The 15,637-nt window shown below is 37.6% G+C and overlaps 1 protein-coding gene across 8 annotated transcripts in view; it reads left to right on the top strand.

Annotated features, from left to right (window-relative positions):
- ITSN2 (intersectin 2) overlaps positions 1-15,637 on the top strand; it is a 161,165-nt gene that overhangs the window by 90,187 nt on the left and 55,341 nt on the right. For all 8 annotated transcript variants that reach the window (XM_032172361.2, XM_032172363.2, XM_032172365.2 and 5 more), the window contains 4 exons: positions 1,281-1,378; positions 10,290-10,471; positions 10,782-10,926; positions 14,239-14,444. In XM_032172361.2, the coding sequence (XP_032028252.1) occupies positions 1,281-1,378; positions 10,290-10,471; positions 10,782-10,926; positions 14,239-14,444 (631 nt within the window). The remainder of the gene's footprint in view (positions 1-1,280; positions 1,379-10,289; positions 10,472-10,781; positions 10,927-14,238; positions 14,445-15,637) is intronic.

Raw genomic sequence — 15,637 nt, 5'->3', positions numbered from 1 at the left:
ACACAGCAGTAGAAATCTTAGCACAGCAGGAGAAAAGAAGATAGGTACTACTGATTGTGAAAAGACTCTGACATGGTTTTCATAATTGAAGTAAAATAGTTTTAAATATTTTAAAATTTTACTCCACTATAACTAAGCTATTTAATGAAACAACAGTAAAATTTTGATACACCTCAATTTCTACAATACTTTTAGTAGTATTGTATCTCTTTTAGATACATAAACCCTTTGAATCATTATTAATGATACAGTGTGTTGAAATTTTATAAGTTAAAGCATTTATTCTAAAGATGAACAAAGTAAACAATTTTATTTTTTTAATTTATCATATATATTTTTTATTGTACTTTAAGTTTTAGGGTACATGTGCACAATGTGCAGGTTTGTTACATATGTATCCATGTGCCATGTTTGTGTGCTGCACCCATTAACTCGTCATTTAGCATTAGATGTATCTCCTAATGCTATCCGTCCTTCCTCCCCCAACCCCACAACAGTCCCCGGAGTGTGATGTTCCCCTTCCTGTGTCCATGTGTTCTCACTGTTCAATTCCCACCTATGAGTGAGAACATGCGGTGTTTGGTTTTTTGTCCTTGCGATAGTTTACTGAGAATGATGATTTCCAGTTTCATCCATGTCCCTACAAAGGACATGAACTCATCATTTTTTATGGCTGCATAGTACTCCATGGTGTATATGTGCCACATCTTCTTAATCCATTCTATCGTTGTTGGACATTTGGGTTGGTTCCAAGTCTTTGCTATTGTGAATAGTGCCGCAAATTCAGTATATTTGTGTACTCTTCCACTATTTTCCTTTTAGAACCATTCTGATAGATCTGTAGATTTTTCTTCAGCCATCCCTGTTAACTTGCTAATCTTCTCTTTTGAGACCCCCCTTTTTGTCCTTTTCTTCCCTGTTATATTCAGACCTCCACAGATCAAACTAAGCCTCTCTTTGCTTGGTCTCCTTCCACTTTGTACCGCTCAGCCTGGCCCCCACTCCTGCGCTTTCCTTTCTACCCATGTATGTGCTTCATCCTGCAAGTCATCTCTTTGTTTTGCTGCCTCCTACCTTACTTAAGATGAGCATCCTTGTTTGCTTTTTTGTTAGATGACTAGTCAAGATACTGAAATCCTAACAAGTCTGTGTCAAGTGGATTTTCATTGTACTATTTGGTGCTCAATTTTTTTCTTTTAGGTTTTAGAGCTCTTTATTGAGTCATAGCAAAGATATGTATACATGTAAGTTGCAAATAATGACAATTGTCTTCTCTTTAGGTGAGACAGCTAGTGTTTTGGTGAATTATAGAGCATTATACCCCTTTGAAGCAAGGAACCATGATGAGATGAGTTTTAATTCTGGGGATATAATTCAGGTAGGAAATGAAGTCTTTTTTTTTTTATCATGAATAACCTAAATACATTGTAATATATTAGTTTCTGTAGTAATGTTGACCATTAATTTCATATATTTACCTTTGTAAAATATTTCTTAAACATTACCTCATTTGGACTTTACAACATACTTCAGAGCTGCATAGGACAGTTATTATTACTAACGAAGTTCTAGCCAAAGAAGCTTAAACTCACACAAGTTGTAACTGTCAGCATTGCAGTGCCAGAATGGGATGCAGGTATGTGTTTTTTTATTTCCAAATCCAGCGTTGTTTCTACTATGCCATACAGCAACTGTTAAAAGAATTGAAGGAGTTAGATTCCACAGCCCTAACTGGATACAGGCAATTTGTTCCTTGGAACAAAAGTCTTTATTGTATTATCACAGTCCATATAAAATAGATGAATAAGAGAAGATCCCAGGAATAGTGTTCGATAGAGCCAGTAGGACATAATGGAAAGAGTACAGGCTTTAGAAGCACACAAACTTGGATTTTAGTCTCTGCTTCTGTTTTCTTCTTGTTAAAGTAATATTAACCAGAGTATCTAGCCAGTGCCTGTTTCCCCTGCTCCCCGTGCACTGTCACCAGTTAGTGTGATTTATCAGTTAGGTGGCAAATGTTTAATGATACTAGGGGAAAAAATTTACCAAAACTCTAACACCCAAGATAAACCCTAAACACACATTCCTGCTCTTGCCATTGCCACTGTTAGTAGTACCGGAGCTGTGCCCGAGCAGGGGGAGAGGTTTGTTCTACAACCAGCCCAAGTCCACTGTCTGCTGTCCCTACCATTCCTCCTCTCCTTGTTGGTGATGGTGAGATAATGTCTGGATGAAGAGATACAACCTATCTCTGGGTGTGTTTGGTCAAGAGTTTACTTATATTTTTGGTTATATTTTTTATTTATTTCAACAAATATTTTTTGAGGGCTGACTGTGTTAGACTAGGGATTTAGTGAATAAGACGTTATCTCTGCTCTTAACAAGCTTGTAGTCTAATGAAAAAGCATGACAACCTAAAGCAGTAGAGGAAGGAAGGTAAGGAAAAGGTTGTAGACTGCTACCAGCTTTAGCACAGACCTCTCCCATGGTCAGAGAGCCATTCTGGTGGCAGTGACAACAGGAACATAAAGTTAGCTGTGTGTCTTGGGTGCTTGTGTACTCTGCTGAATCATTAACATAAAGAATTAGTCATGAGTTACTACTGTCAATCATGAGTTGCCTGATTTGAACCAGTTGGTTAAATTGGTTAATGATGGTGTCATTTCCTAAGAGGAAAAATCAGAGGGGGAATATATAAGTAGAATTATGAGTTCAGTTTTGTATGAGTTTCAGATGTCCAGGCAGTAGTAGTTGGATCTCCAGAGGTACCTAGAGAGATGTCAGACAGCGGTCTGGGCTGAGGATGTAAATCTGGGTGTCGCCAGTGTGATGTGACGGTGATGGAAGACATGAGAGTAGTGGAGCTCATCCAGGGGAGTAGTAATGTGAGAGAGAAGAGGATTGAGGATGTAGTTCCTGAGAAACAGGGACACTGAAGGAATTATTAGAGGAAGTGGAGCCTTAAAAGGAGTGACTAGAAGTAGGAAAAAAAACAACAACAGGAGAGTTTAATGTTAGGGAACTTTGAGAAGAGTGATCTGCAAGTGAAATAAAACAAGGACTAAAAAAATTATTAGATTAGCAATAGCACAGGTGTTGTTAACCTGGAGGACAGCAGTATCAGTTCAGTGGACTAGTAGGGTGAGAAGCCAGATTTCAGTGAGTTGTAATAAATTGGAAGAGAGGAAGAGGAGACAGTGAATATATAAAGCTCTTTGAATGAGCTTGGCTTTGAAAGGGAGAAGGAGAGAAGGTAGTAAATAATGAGAAATGTGGGTTGAGGGAAGTTTTTTTTTTTTTAAAGTTGGCTGAAGCTTGAGCAAGTTTAAATAATGGTAGAAAGGATCTGCAGAGAGGAAACAGGTTAATGATAATGGAAAGAGTATAAATAACTGATAAAGATTGTTTTTTATTATTAAAGTATAATTTATATATAGCAAAGTGTACAACCATAAGTGTACAGCTCAAAGAATGTGTACACATCTGTATATCTGTGAAGCCCCCCTCAGATCAGTGTGTAGAACACACAATATCAGGAAGGCACTTCATGTTCCTTGTCAAACCTCCCTGTTCTGACTAATAGATGGAGATGAGGAAGATTCTTGAAAAGGCTAGAAGGCTGGAATCTGGAGCCCTGGAAGAGAGTGGTAGAAGGATTGAATACCTTTTCCTTTGTGATTAGAGGGCACGAAGAAAGGGTGGGAGGGATTATAAGTAAATTTTGCTGAAGTAGAAGATGAAGTCAGGTCCGAGGGCTTCCAAGTTCCTGGTAAGATAGGAGGCAAGGTCTGATTAACTTAATGGATGAGGGTGTTATCGGAGGTTTCATTGAAAGTGAAAAGGATTAGAAATTCCACTGAGTCTTGGCCACATTTTCGATGACAAGCTGAAATGTTTTTCTAGCCTTCTAATCTGTTAATGCTATTTTGCTAGCATTAATTAATAAGTAGTTAAGAAGAAGTAGTAAGTACTTTTGCTAGGCCTGTGAGAATTTATGTAAAATGTTCAGTTTAACTCAGTATGTAAATTGATAACTAAAAATTAATTACAACTATAAATGACAGATGTGAAAGAGATTAAAATTGACCTCTTACTAAAACAACTTGGCCTAACTACAGAATAAATGAATGAGATTTTTCTTCTTGATTAGGTTGAAAACACTAGGAAAAAGTGTTAGAGAAATTAATACTTTTAAAAGCTTTTGGTCAGGTGCAGGTGCACACCTGTAATTCCAGCACTTTGAGAGGCCGAGGCAGAAGTATCACTTAGGTACTGGAGTTAGAGACCAGCCTGGGAAACACAGGAAGACCCTGTTTCTACAAAAAGTTAAAAAAAAAAAATTAGCGGGGCTTGATGGTGTGCACCTGTAGTCCCACCTGCTCTGGAGACTGAGGTGGAAGAATCACTTGAGCCCAGAAGGTCAAGGCTACAGTGAGCTGTCATTGCACCACTGCACTCCAGCCTGGGTGACAGAGTAAGACCCTGTCTCAAAAGTCAGCCAGCCAGCCAAGTCAGTCAGTGAAGGGAGGTAGAAAGGAAAGTAGGAAGGGCATGTAAGTAAATGTGGTAAATGTGTGTGTGTGTATGTATGTATGTATGTATGTACGTATGTGTACCTATATATAGCCAATACTCATAGCTTACAGTGATTCCTTTCCTTAAGACCATACTTTTTTTTTTATACTTACACATATGCAGAACGTGCAGGTTTGTTACATAGGTATACATGTGCCATGGGGATTTGCTGCACCCATCAGCCTGTCATCTACGTTAGGTATTTCTCCTAATGCTATTCCTCCCCTAGCCCCCCACCCCCGACAGGTCCCGCTTTGTGATGTTCCCCTCCCTGTGTCCATGTGTTCTCATTGTTCAGCTCCCACTTGTGAGTGAGAACATGCGGTGTTTGGTTTTCTGTTTCTGTGTTAGTTTGCTGGGAGTAATGGTTTTCAGCTTCATCCATGTCCAAGACCATACATTTAAATCAGGTACAATGCTGAGCATTTTGCAGCATTGAAATACTTTGGTTTGTATAATTCCTCAGGGTTTATTGTATTCTTGTCTGCATTTATATTGCTCTGGCTTAGCTATTTTACTTTATTTATTTATTTTTGAAACTGGGTCTCAATCTGTTACCCAGGCTGGAGTGCAGTGGCGCGATCACGGCTCACTACAGCCTCAACCACCCGAGATCACGCCATCCTCCTACCTCAGCCTCTTGAGTAGTGGAGACTACAGGCACACACCACCACACCTGGCTAATTTTTTGTTTGTTTGTTTGTTTGTTTTTTGTAGAGATGGAGTCTCACTGTGTTGCCTAGGCTTGTCTCAAACTCCTGGCCTCAAGCAACCCTCTTACCTTGGCTTCCCAAAGTGCTGTGATTACAGGCATGAACCACCATGCCTGGCAGCCTTGGCTATTTTAAACTAGTCTTAAACTAGATTTACAAGATAATATTTCATAAGTGTTTCCTTTCATTCTAACTGTTTTAGAGCACCATTTTATGGGAGTTACATTACCGTGATGTCACACAGTTTAACCATAGCAGCTCTGGTTTAGGAATTTTCTAAATATTTCATTCATGATGTAATAATAGCCAGACATATAACATTAAAATGAGAATTGTTTACCATAAACATAAATGAAGTTGCCCTAATAATCCATTTATCATTAATTAAGGTTTAAGCCTGTTGTTAATCAAATTTAGAATAATCCATTCAAGTTAACATTTGTTGAGTTTGTAACCATGTGCCTCTGGTGACATACAAAAAATAAGGAGACCACAGTCTAGGAAAAAACAGAAATGTATATTACTATACAAAATATAACATGATAAATTTCAATACTAATTTATATGAGTAAGTACTGTGGGAACCCAGAGAATGAAGGAAAAACAACCAAATAGAATTAGGGAACATTTTTCCCAAGGATAGGATGGAGGAAGGCCTTAAAGGATTATGCCTTATATTTGCTTAGTGCTATACAGGTTCCAAAGCGCCTTCATAAATATACCCAATTTAATTCTGAAAGATACCCTAGAGGAGGGCAGCACAGGTATTTCCCCCCAAATTTGTAGATGACAAAGCACACTAGATAGCATTCATTATCTTAACGAGGGATAACCAGGTAGCATGGCTAAGACCGAAATGTGGTTCTTTTAACTCTCAAGTCTGTAGTATTTCTTCTAAACCATGTAATATTCTGGGCAGAAGAGAATACCTTAAAAACATTGAGGCTTGCATGTACCAAGTGTTTTTAAAGAATGTCATAAAACCAATTGCCTAGAATATCAAACAAATGGTAAGAGATGAAGCTAGAAAGGTAAGTTGAAACCTGAGAAACTAATTTCAGAGTATTCGAATTCTACACTAAGAAGTTTGAACTTTTAAGAGCTTTAAACTAGAGAGACAACATCTGCTAGGAGAAAAATCCTAATGGGTCTAAAGTGGCTTCCATAGAGTAAAAGGCATCAAGATTGGAAAAGGAGAAGACAGACTGTATTGATTTGCCGAAGACATGATAATCTATGTAAAAAGTCCCATAGAATCTATTAAGCTACTAGAACTATTAAAATGAGTTTAGCAAGGTTGCAGAATACAAGATCAATATAACAAAATCAGTTGTAGTTCTGTATAGAAACGATGACTATTCAGAAATTGAAATTTAAAATACCATTTACAATTGCATAAAAATATGAAATACAGATAAAACTGGTAAAAGATTTGCAAGACCTGTTTATTGAAAATTACAAAGTTTTATTGAGAAAAATTGAAGTCCGAAATAAATGGAGAGATATATAGTGTTCATGGATTGGAAGATTCAATATTGATAAGAAGTCAATTCTTCTCTTAAGTCCTGTGTAAACAAATTTTTTAGAAAAAGATAAGAAGTCAGTTCTTCTCAAATTCTTACACAGACTCAAAGCAATTTAAATCAAAACTTTAACAGTCAGCCAGGTGCTCTGATCCACACCTGTAACCCCAACACTTTGGGAGACCAAAATGGGAGGATTGCGTGAGACCAGGAGTTCGAGATCAACCTGGGCAGCAAAGCAAGACCTCGTCTCTACAACAACAACAACAAAAATCTCAGCAGGCTTTGTTTTTCTTTGTTTGTTTGGTTTTTTTTGGTAACAAATGACAAGATGATTCAAAAGCAAAACAACTTCGAAAAGGAACAAAGTTGGAAATCTTTTAGTACCTGAATTTAAGGCTTATTATAAAAGTTACAGTAGTCAAAACAGTTGTGATATTAGCATCTAGATAGGAAAATAGATCAATGGAACAGAGTAGGTAAATAGATTCATGCTACGTGTGTGTGTGTGTGTGTGTGTATGTATAAACAACAGATTTTCGACAGAGGTGCAAAAGCAACTCAGTGGAAAAAGAACAGTCTTTTCAGCAAATGGTATTGGAACAGTGGATATTCATATGCAAAAAAATGAATTTCAATTTGTTGCTTGCAACATATACACAGATTAACTCAAAATAGACAAAATGTGATGTAAAATGTGAACCTATAACTGTAGAATTTCTAGAAGAAAACAGAAAATCTTAACAACTTTGGGTTACTCAAAGTTTTTTAGTTTCTTAGATATGACAAAGAATCTAATAAAGAGTGTTTTTTTTTTTTTTTTTTTTTTGAGACAGAGTTTCGCTCTTGTTGCCCAGGCTGGAGTGCAATGGCGTGATCTCGGCTCACTGCAACATCCTCCTTCCTGGTTCAAGCGATTCTCCTGCCTCCGCCTCCCGAATAGCTGGGACCACAGGCATGCACCACCATGCCTGGCTAATTTTGTATTTTTAGTAGAGACAGGGTTTTTCCATGTTGGTCAGTCTGGTCTCAAACTCCCAACCTCAGGTGATCCGCCCCCCCTTGGCCTTCCAAAGTGCTGAGATTACAGGCGTGAGCCACCGCGCCCAGCCTAGTGTTTCTTTTTGAGGAAAACAGTTCTGTAATTTATTGTGGTAATGATTCTGTAACTCTTTGAATATTCTAAAATCCATTTAATTGTGTACTGTAAATGGAAGGATTATATGGAATATGAATTATATCTCCATAAGCCATTGTTAAAAACAAAACAGTTAAAACATGTACCTACCATGTGACTCAGCCATTCCACTCTTAGGTATTTACACAAGAGAATTGAAAACATAAGTCCATATGAAGACAAATGTTCATAGCAGCTTTATTTGTAATAGCCAAAAACTAGAAAAAACTTAAATGTCTACCAACATTTGAAAGGATAAACAAATTGTGGTATATTCATCTGATATAATACTACTTAGCAATAGAAAAAGAACAAACTGTTCTTACTGTATGGATGCCTTGAGTGGAAAAAGGCAGACAAAAAGGATACATATAGTATGATTTTATTTATATACAATTTTAGAAAATGTAAACTAATATATAGGACAGAAAACAGGCCAGTGTTTTCACAGAGATGGCAGGGAAGGTCATGGGGAGGGGCAAGCTGGAGGACTTATGGTGGAACAAGAGGAAACTTTTGGGGGTGATGGAAATGTTTGCTATCTTGATTGTGGTGATTTTTCACAGGTATATACATATGTCAAAACATCAAATTTAACACCCTAAACATGAAATTTATATTAATGATATCTCAGAAAGCAGTTTTTAAAAATATGAATGGATTCAACATGATTTTAATAGATATATAACACTGTCAAGTCTGTGTTTTAGAAAGGGATGGAAAATAGATTGGAGAACAGAGACACAGCTACCATATTCCTTTATTCAGTGAGTTAAGTAATTTCTACTATGCTAGACATTGGGGGTCAATAAAGCTCACGGACAAATGGAAGAGAGATATGTAAATAAGTCATTATTTACATATAAATAATTTATCTGTAGTAAGTACATATACTATGTATTAGCTACATAATTGTCATTATGTATATATAATGTATAGAATGCTAATTATGACAGTTATATATGGGATAACTCTGGCTTGGGTTGGGGGAAGTTAGAATCTTGAAGGATGAGTAAAAATCATAATAATCTTAAGTGTGAAATGAAAAAAAGCCTGAAGTAGGGCAGTGAGGGTGGGTTGACAAATTAGAAGAGTCTTTAATGACAAATTCAGTAGTTTGGATGTGGAAGTGTAAAAGAGGTAAGAGCCAAAGATTTTTCATTTAGAATGACTAAATTTTTGGTGGTGTGAATAATAGAGGAATTTAGGAGAAGGAGGGGATGGAGGAGAAAAGTTCAGTTTTAAACTTGACTTGGAAGTTCCCATGGGACATCCACTTGAAGATATCTTGCAAGTAGTTGAAAGTATAGGCATGTCACTTCGGGAAGAAGTCAGCACTGAGATCATAGCTTTTGGATTCATTATTGCACAGAGGACTGATCAAACTATAGGAGTAAGTGGGCCTATTCAGGAAGGGTATAGAATGAGGAAAGAAAGCCAGTGATGAAACTTGAGGCTGTCCTCAGTGTTTAAGGAACAAGGACCAAGAAGCAGAGGGAGAAACACGGTGAGGATGGAGGTTGTCACACTGTAGGATGAAAATGTCTGGGAGAAGAAATGAAATTGATAAATCACCTGACATGTTTACCAGTTGGAAAATAGTATTCAGAGAAGATCTTACTGTTCTGTTAGAGAGTTCAAAAAAAACTATGTAACAGGAACAGAAAAAACTAAGCCAAAAACAAAAAAAGTAATGATTATAGGAAAATAAAAAGTTTACAAAAAAGGAAATTTAATCAGCAGCATGCTGCATGACTCAGATGTGAAGTATTTAAACATAATCATAATATTATAAACATTAAATAAATTTAAATAAAGATTAAGATATAACAGTACTGGTAGAGTAAGAGGCTGCAATGAAAGAGAGGTCAATCTTCATTTCCCATAGCCAAAAGCCAATAATGTCTGAAATTGAAAAAATTCAAGAAAAAGCAGTATAAATATGTTATCCAGAGATATAAATGGTGATATAGAAGAAACGAGGAAGAATGGCAGGTCAGGAGTGAAAATCAGGGCATAAGGAGCCATGAGATAGGGGAGGATTGTTTTCCCTCATTAGCCATATATAATGCTATTTGTCTTTGTAAAATATTTTCATGTAACTTGGATAAAATTAAAATTTAAAAAGACAACTTTCCAACCACTGGAAATAGTAACTGTTAATTTGTAGAAAATGCCTTAGCTATTTAGTTAGATGGGCTTAATTCTGAAAATGAGAATACTATACAATAGTTTTCGTCTCTTTCCATTGTAAATGTGTGAATTTCTAAGCACTGTTAATCCTTCTTTTTATTTCCATAGGTTGATGAAAAAACCATAGGAGAACCTGGTTGGCTTTATGGTGGTTTTCAAGGAAATTTTGGCTGGTTTCCATGCAATTATGTAGAAAAAATGCCATCAAGTGAAAATGAAAAAGCTGTATCTCCAAAGAAGGCCTTACTTCCTCCTACAGTTTCTTTATCTGCTACCTCAACTTCCTCTGAGTAAGTTTTTAGCTAACAGTAAAGTTTATATAGTTCTGCAAATGTGTAAGTACCTAATATGTAGTGGTGTCAGCCTACTACTTCATCATAGTGTAATCCAGGTTGTACTCTTCAAGAGTACTTTTTGTTTGAGATTTAATACTGAAATTTAGTAAGTGAAAACATGGGTCAGTAGTTTGTTAATAATTATTTCTTTTCCCACAAATTGTGTGTAAGCACAGTGTATATAATATATAAGTTGATAAATTGGTAGTACTTCATTAAGTTCTAAACAATTAAGTATACTTATATCAAAGTGTTATATTTGCAGACCACTTTCTTCAAATCAACCAGCATCAGTGACTGATTATCAAAATGTATCTTTTTCAAACCTAACTGTAAATACATCATGGCAGAAAAAATCAGCCTTCACTCGAACTGTGTCCCCTGGATCTGTGTCACCTATTCATGGACAGGTATGTTGTCTGTTATTTTTGTGGGCTTTATTCTTTGAATTTGCTCCTGATTCATATAAAATAGAATGAAAATTATGTACAAGGGACCATTCACTCATTTAACCAGAGTTTGTAGCATTCAGTTTCTTTCTTATTCACATGTGATGTGAAGTTGAAGAAATGACTATTACTTAGAGGTTTCTCAACAATTTTTTTTTTTTTTTTTTGGGACGGAGCCTCACCCTGTTGCCCAGGCTGGAGTGCAATGGCGCAATCTCGGCTCACTGCAACCTCCGGCTCCCCGGTTGAAGCGATTCTCCTGCCTCAGCCTCCCGAGTAGATGGGATTACAGGTGCCTGCCACCATGCCCAACTAATTTTTGTATTTTTAGTAGAGATGGGGTTTCACCACGTTAGCCAGGCTGGTCGCGCACTCCTGACCTCAGGTGCTCCACCTGCCTTGGCCTCCCAAAGTGCTGGGATTACAGGTGTGAGCCACTGCGCCCGGCCTAGGTTTCTCAACAATTCTTTTCCATAATATCAAGTTGCTAGCAGCTAAGGTTTCTAAGCTCAAAATGTTAGTTTTACAAATCTCATGATATATTGTTCTTGATTTGTAGTTATTATAATAAGAAGATAAGAGACTTGGGCTTGAGGGTTTTTTTTTCTTTTTTTTTTTGAGACAGAGTCTTTCTCTGTCCCCCAGGCTGGAGTGCAGTGGCGCGATCTCGGCTCACCGCAACCTCCACCTCCTGGGTTCACGCCATTCTCCTGCCTCAGCCTCCCGAGTAGCTGGGAATACAGGCGCCCGCCAACACGCCCGGCTAATTTTTTGTGTTTTTAGTAGAGACGGGGTTTCACCGTGTTAGCCAGGATGGTCTCGATCTCCTGACCTCGTGATCCGCCCGCCTCAGCCTCCCAAAGTGCTGGGATTACAGGCTTGAGCCACCGCGCCCGGCTTTTTTTTTTTTCTTAAAGTTATTTGGGAACGTTAGAACTTTTTAACATATATTTAGCCTCTGATTTAGATATAACTATTGCAATAGGGTTACATTAACATTATGTTTTAAAATTGCAGACTTCATCAGAATAAAGTCCAAAGTCCTCCAGATTTCACCTTCACTCAAAAAATGCCATGGCCATAGGTTCCAGGCATTTTATTATGTGCTAGAAATTTAAGGAAAAAATAAGTCAAAAAATACCTGACATTGACACCAGGCACAGTGACTCAGTGCCTATAATCCCAGCTCTTTGGGAGTCCAAGATAGAGGATTGCTTGAGGCCAGAAGTTCGAGATCAACCTGGGCAATATAGCAAGATCCCATCTCTACAAAAAATTAAAAAATTAGCCGGGCATAGTGGCATGTGCCTGTAGTACTAGCTACTTGGGAGGTTGAGGTGGGAGGATTACTTGAGACCAGGAGTTTGAGGCACAATTAATTATGATCATACCACTGTACTCCAGCCTGGGCAATAGAGTGAGCCCTTGTCTCTAAAAAATTTTTTAAAAACCAGAAACTCACCATTCAGTAGATCATAATCTAATGAACATGACAGACATATAAATAACTGTAAAGCATGAGAAATGCTGTATTAAAGATATCTACAAGGTCTGTAGGGGGTATATAGAGAAGAGAGCATCTTACTCAATTGGTGAGAATTGGAGCAGCCTTCACAAAGGGCAAGGTATTTGAGTAGGGTCTTCAAAGATAAGATTTCACCAAACAAAGAAGGAAAGTTATTCCCATGAAAGAACAATTTGGGGAAAGTCACTGAGGCATGTTAACACAAGATATTTGTAGGAAACAAGAATTGTTAATAATATGGCTAGAGTACAGGATTCATGGAGAAAGGGTTGAGCGAAGTTGGAGAGAGAGGTTGAGGTTTATTTGGGAAGCATTTAATACGTGCTAGGCAACTTGGCAGTGGAAAGTCCCTGAAGATTTTTAAGAGTGGAGTTATTGTGTATGTTTTCAAAAGATAATTCTGGCACTAACATAGTGGCTGGATTAGCAGAGAAAACAACCAGTTAAGGAAGGGTATTATAATAGCTAAATAACAAGAGATGATGGTTTGAACAAGTTCTATGGTAATTAAGATATAAGAAAGAGGAGATAGATTTAGAAGATTATTAGGAATTGATATTAAGTAGAGAATCCATTGAATGTGGAGAGTGAGGAAGAAATAGGAGTTAAAGATAATTCTTCAGTCTTTAGCTTGAGCGACCAAAAGGATAGTAGTATCCTTGTCTTTGGTAGACAGTGCAGGAGGAATGGGTTTGGTAGGTTCTAAAAATGATTACGTTTCAGCTGTGCCAAGTTTAAGCTATGTGTATTAGGGACAGCTTGGTAGAAACACCCAGTAGGCAGTTTGATATACAAGTCTGGAGATCAGGAGATAAAATTACACTGAAAATATAGGTTTGAGAAGTCATAGACATAATTAAGAGTATTTAGGGAAGTCCTGTGGAACAGTAAGGGAAAAGGGTTGGACAAAAGAGGAGCCATCAATCAGCAGAGAGTCAGCTTCAGGAACTACAAGGCTTGATGTTAGCTGTTTAGAGATCAAGAGGAATAACGGTTTGGAAGAAGCTTTTGGCTTTGATGTTATTATTAATAACCTTATCTGGAAGTGGTTCAGTAGTGTGATGAGTGCTGAACCTAAATTAGAAGTGATCAAGGAGTGAAATTGGAAAAAGTTTAAGACTATTATTTAAGGAATTCAGAAGTAGAAGCAAGTAGAGAAGTAGATTGAAGAGAAGGACTTAATGTTATAAAATATTTTTAGAAAATGAAAGGGTATAATAGAAGACTTGGAGAATAAGTGAAGAGTTTAGCCTTATTAAAGGAACAAAACACTCCTTCCTTTGAGAGAGCAGGGAAAGGAAGAATGAATAGAATAGGAGGAAGTTAAGAGAAAAGCAGAGAAACAAGAGCCAAGCATGCCAATTTCCTTCCCTAGTGGAGTAAACGGAATTGCATTGCAAGCTGGAAGAGAAAAAAGATTTACAGTAACACTCCTTTTTCATTTGTTCCATGATCTATATTTCATGGATGTATGAATACATTTCTTGAGTACACATTATTTACCTTCTCTACCAGTGATGTGATGAGGTTTCTTTGAATGGTGGGTTTTCAGTCTGTCTTAACAGAAGGCTAGTCACATAGTTGTCTGTCATGTATAATTTAAAGTCAGTTAGTAGACTAAGGTTATCTTAAGTCACCACAACACCAAACTGGTCTGCTGTTTGAACAGTGAGTATATTATATACACAGAAACAGAAATCATGGTTACCATTGCCTTTTAAAAATTTTTGGTGGTTTTGTATTCATAGGGACAAGTGGTAGAAAACCTAAAAGCACAGGCCCTTTGTTCCTGGACTGCAAAGAAAGATAACCACTTGAACTTCTCAAAACATGACATTATTACTGTCTTGGAGCAGCAAGAAAATTGGTGGTTTGGGGAGGTGCATGGAGGAAGAGGATGGTTTCCCAAATCTTATGTCAAGATCATTCCTGGGAGTGAAGTAAAACGGGAAGAGTAAGCATCTTTATGTGTTTTCATGAGATGTGGATGTTGATATTTTCACTAATGAGTCAGCCATGGTCTGATTGAGTGTATAATGAAATAACAATTTTCTACTTGAGTTTGAATATCAGAAAGGTAATTCTGGCCGGCCGTGGTGGCTCACACCTGTAATCCCAGCATTTTGGGAAGCCAAGGCAGGCGGATCACTTGAGCCCATGGGTTTGAGACCAGCCTGGGTGAAGTGGTGAAACCCTGTCTCTACAAAAAATACAAAAATTAGCCGGGCCTGGTGGTGCATGCCTGTAGTCCCAGCTACTTGGGAGGCTAAGGCAGGAGAATCTCTTGAACCCAGGAGGCAGAGGTTGCAGTGAGCCAAGATGACACCATTGCACTCTAGCCTGGGTGACAGAGTGATAGCCCGTATCAAAAAAAAATGAAAAAAGAAAGGTAATTCTTAGGATGAAAAAAGTATACTTCAGGTATTTGTTTCAGTTTAGAATATCATTCTACTTATTTCAGATTTCAAAAAATTTTCAAGCTACTCAAAATTGTAGATCTGTTGCTTTTTTTGTTTTTGAGACAGGGTCTCACTCTGTTGCCTAGGTTAGAGTGCAGTGGTGGATCATGGTTCACTGCAGCCTCGACCACCCAGCCTTAAGTGATCCTCCCACCTCAGCTTCCTGGGTAGCTGGGACCACAGGTGCATGCTACCACACCTGGCTTATTTTTAAATTATTTGTAGAGGTGGGGTTTTGCTGTGTTACCCCAGGCTATTCTCAAACTCCTGGGCTCAAGCAATCTTCCTGCCTCCACCTCCCAAAGTGCTGGAATTACAGGTGTGAGCCACCTCACCTGGCCACTTCTTTGTACCATAAATCAGTTAGAAAAGTTACTTTTCATTTTCTTTCAAGCATTTCTCCCTTGTTTACTATAAATTGTCAATATTTAAGTAACTCTTTACTGAGGGCCTCCTCTTTGCCAGATGGGGGCATTCCCATTTCTGAGTCTCCAAGATTCCTTGAATATAACTTCTCTTATTGCTTATAGCACTCTGCATTATAGTTACTGATTTTTTTTTTGAAACCAATGTCCCTTATTAGATCATAAGCTCCATGAGGTTGGGATGCATGTCTTTTTTTTTTTGTTTGTTCATTTTTCAGTTTCTTCATGCCTGTTCTAATCCTAATGCATAGTAGCTGCTCAAT

This window comes from Hylobates moloch, unplaced genomic scaffold, assembly GCF_009828535.3.
Source record: "Hylobates moloch isolate HMO894 unplaced genomic scaffold, HMol_V3 SCAFFOLD_13, whole genome shotgun sequence".
Classification (NCBI taxonomy): Eukaryota; Metazoa; Chordata; class Mammalia; order Primates; family Hylobatidae; genus Hylobates; species Hylobates moloch.
This window is presented reverse-complemented; position numbering and strand designations above follow the sequence as displayed.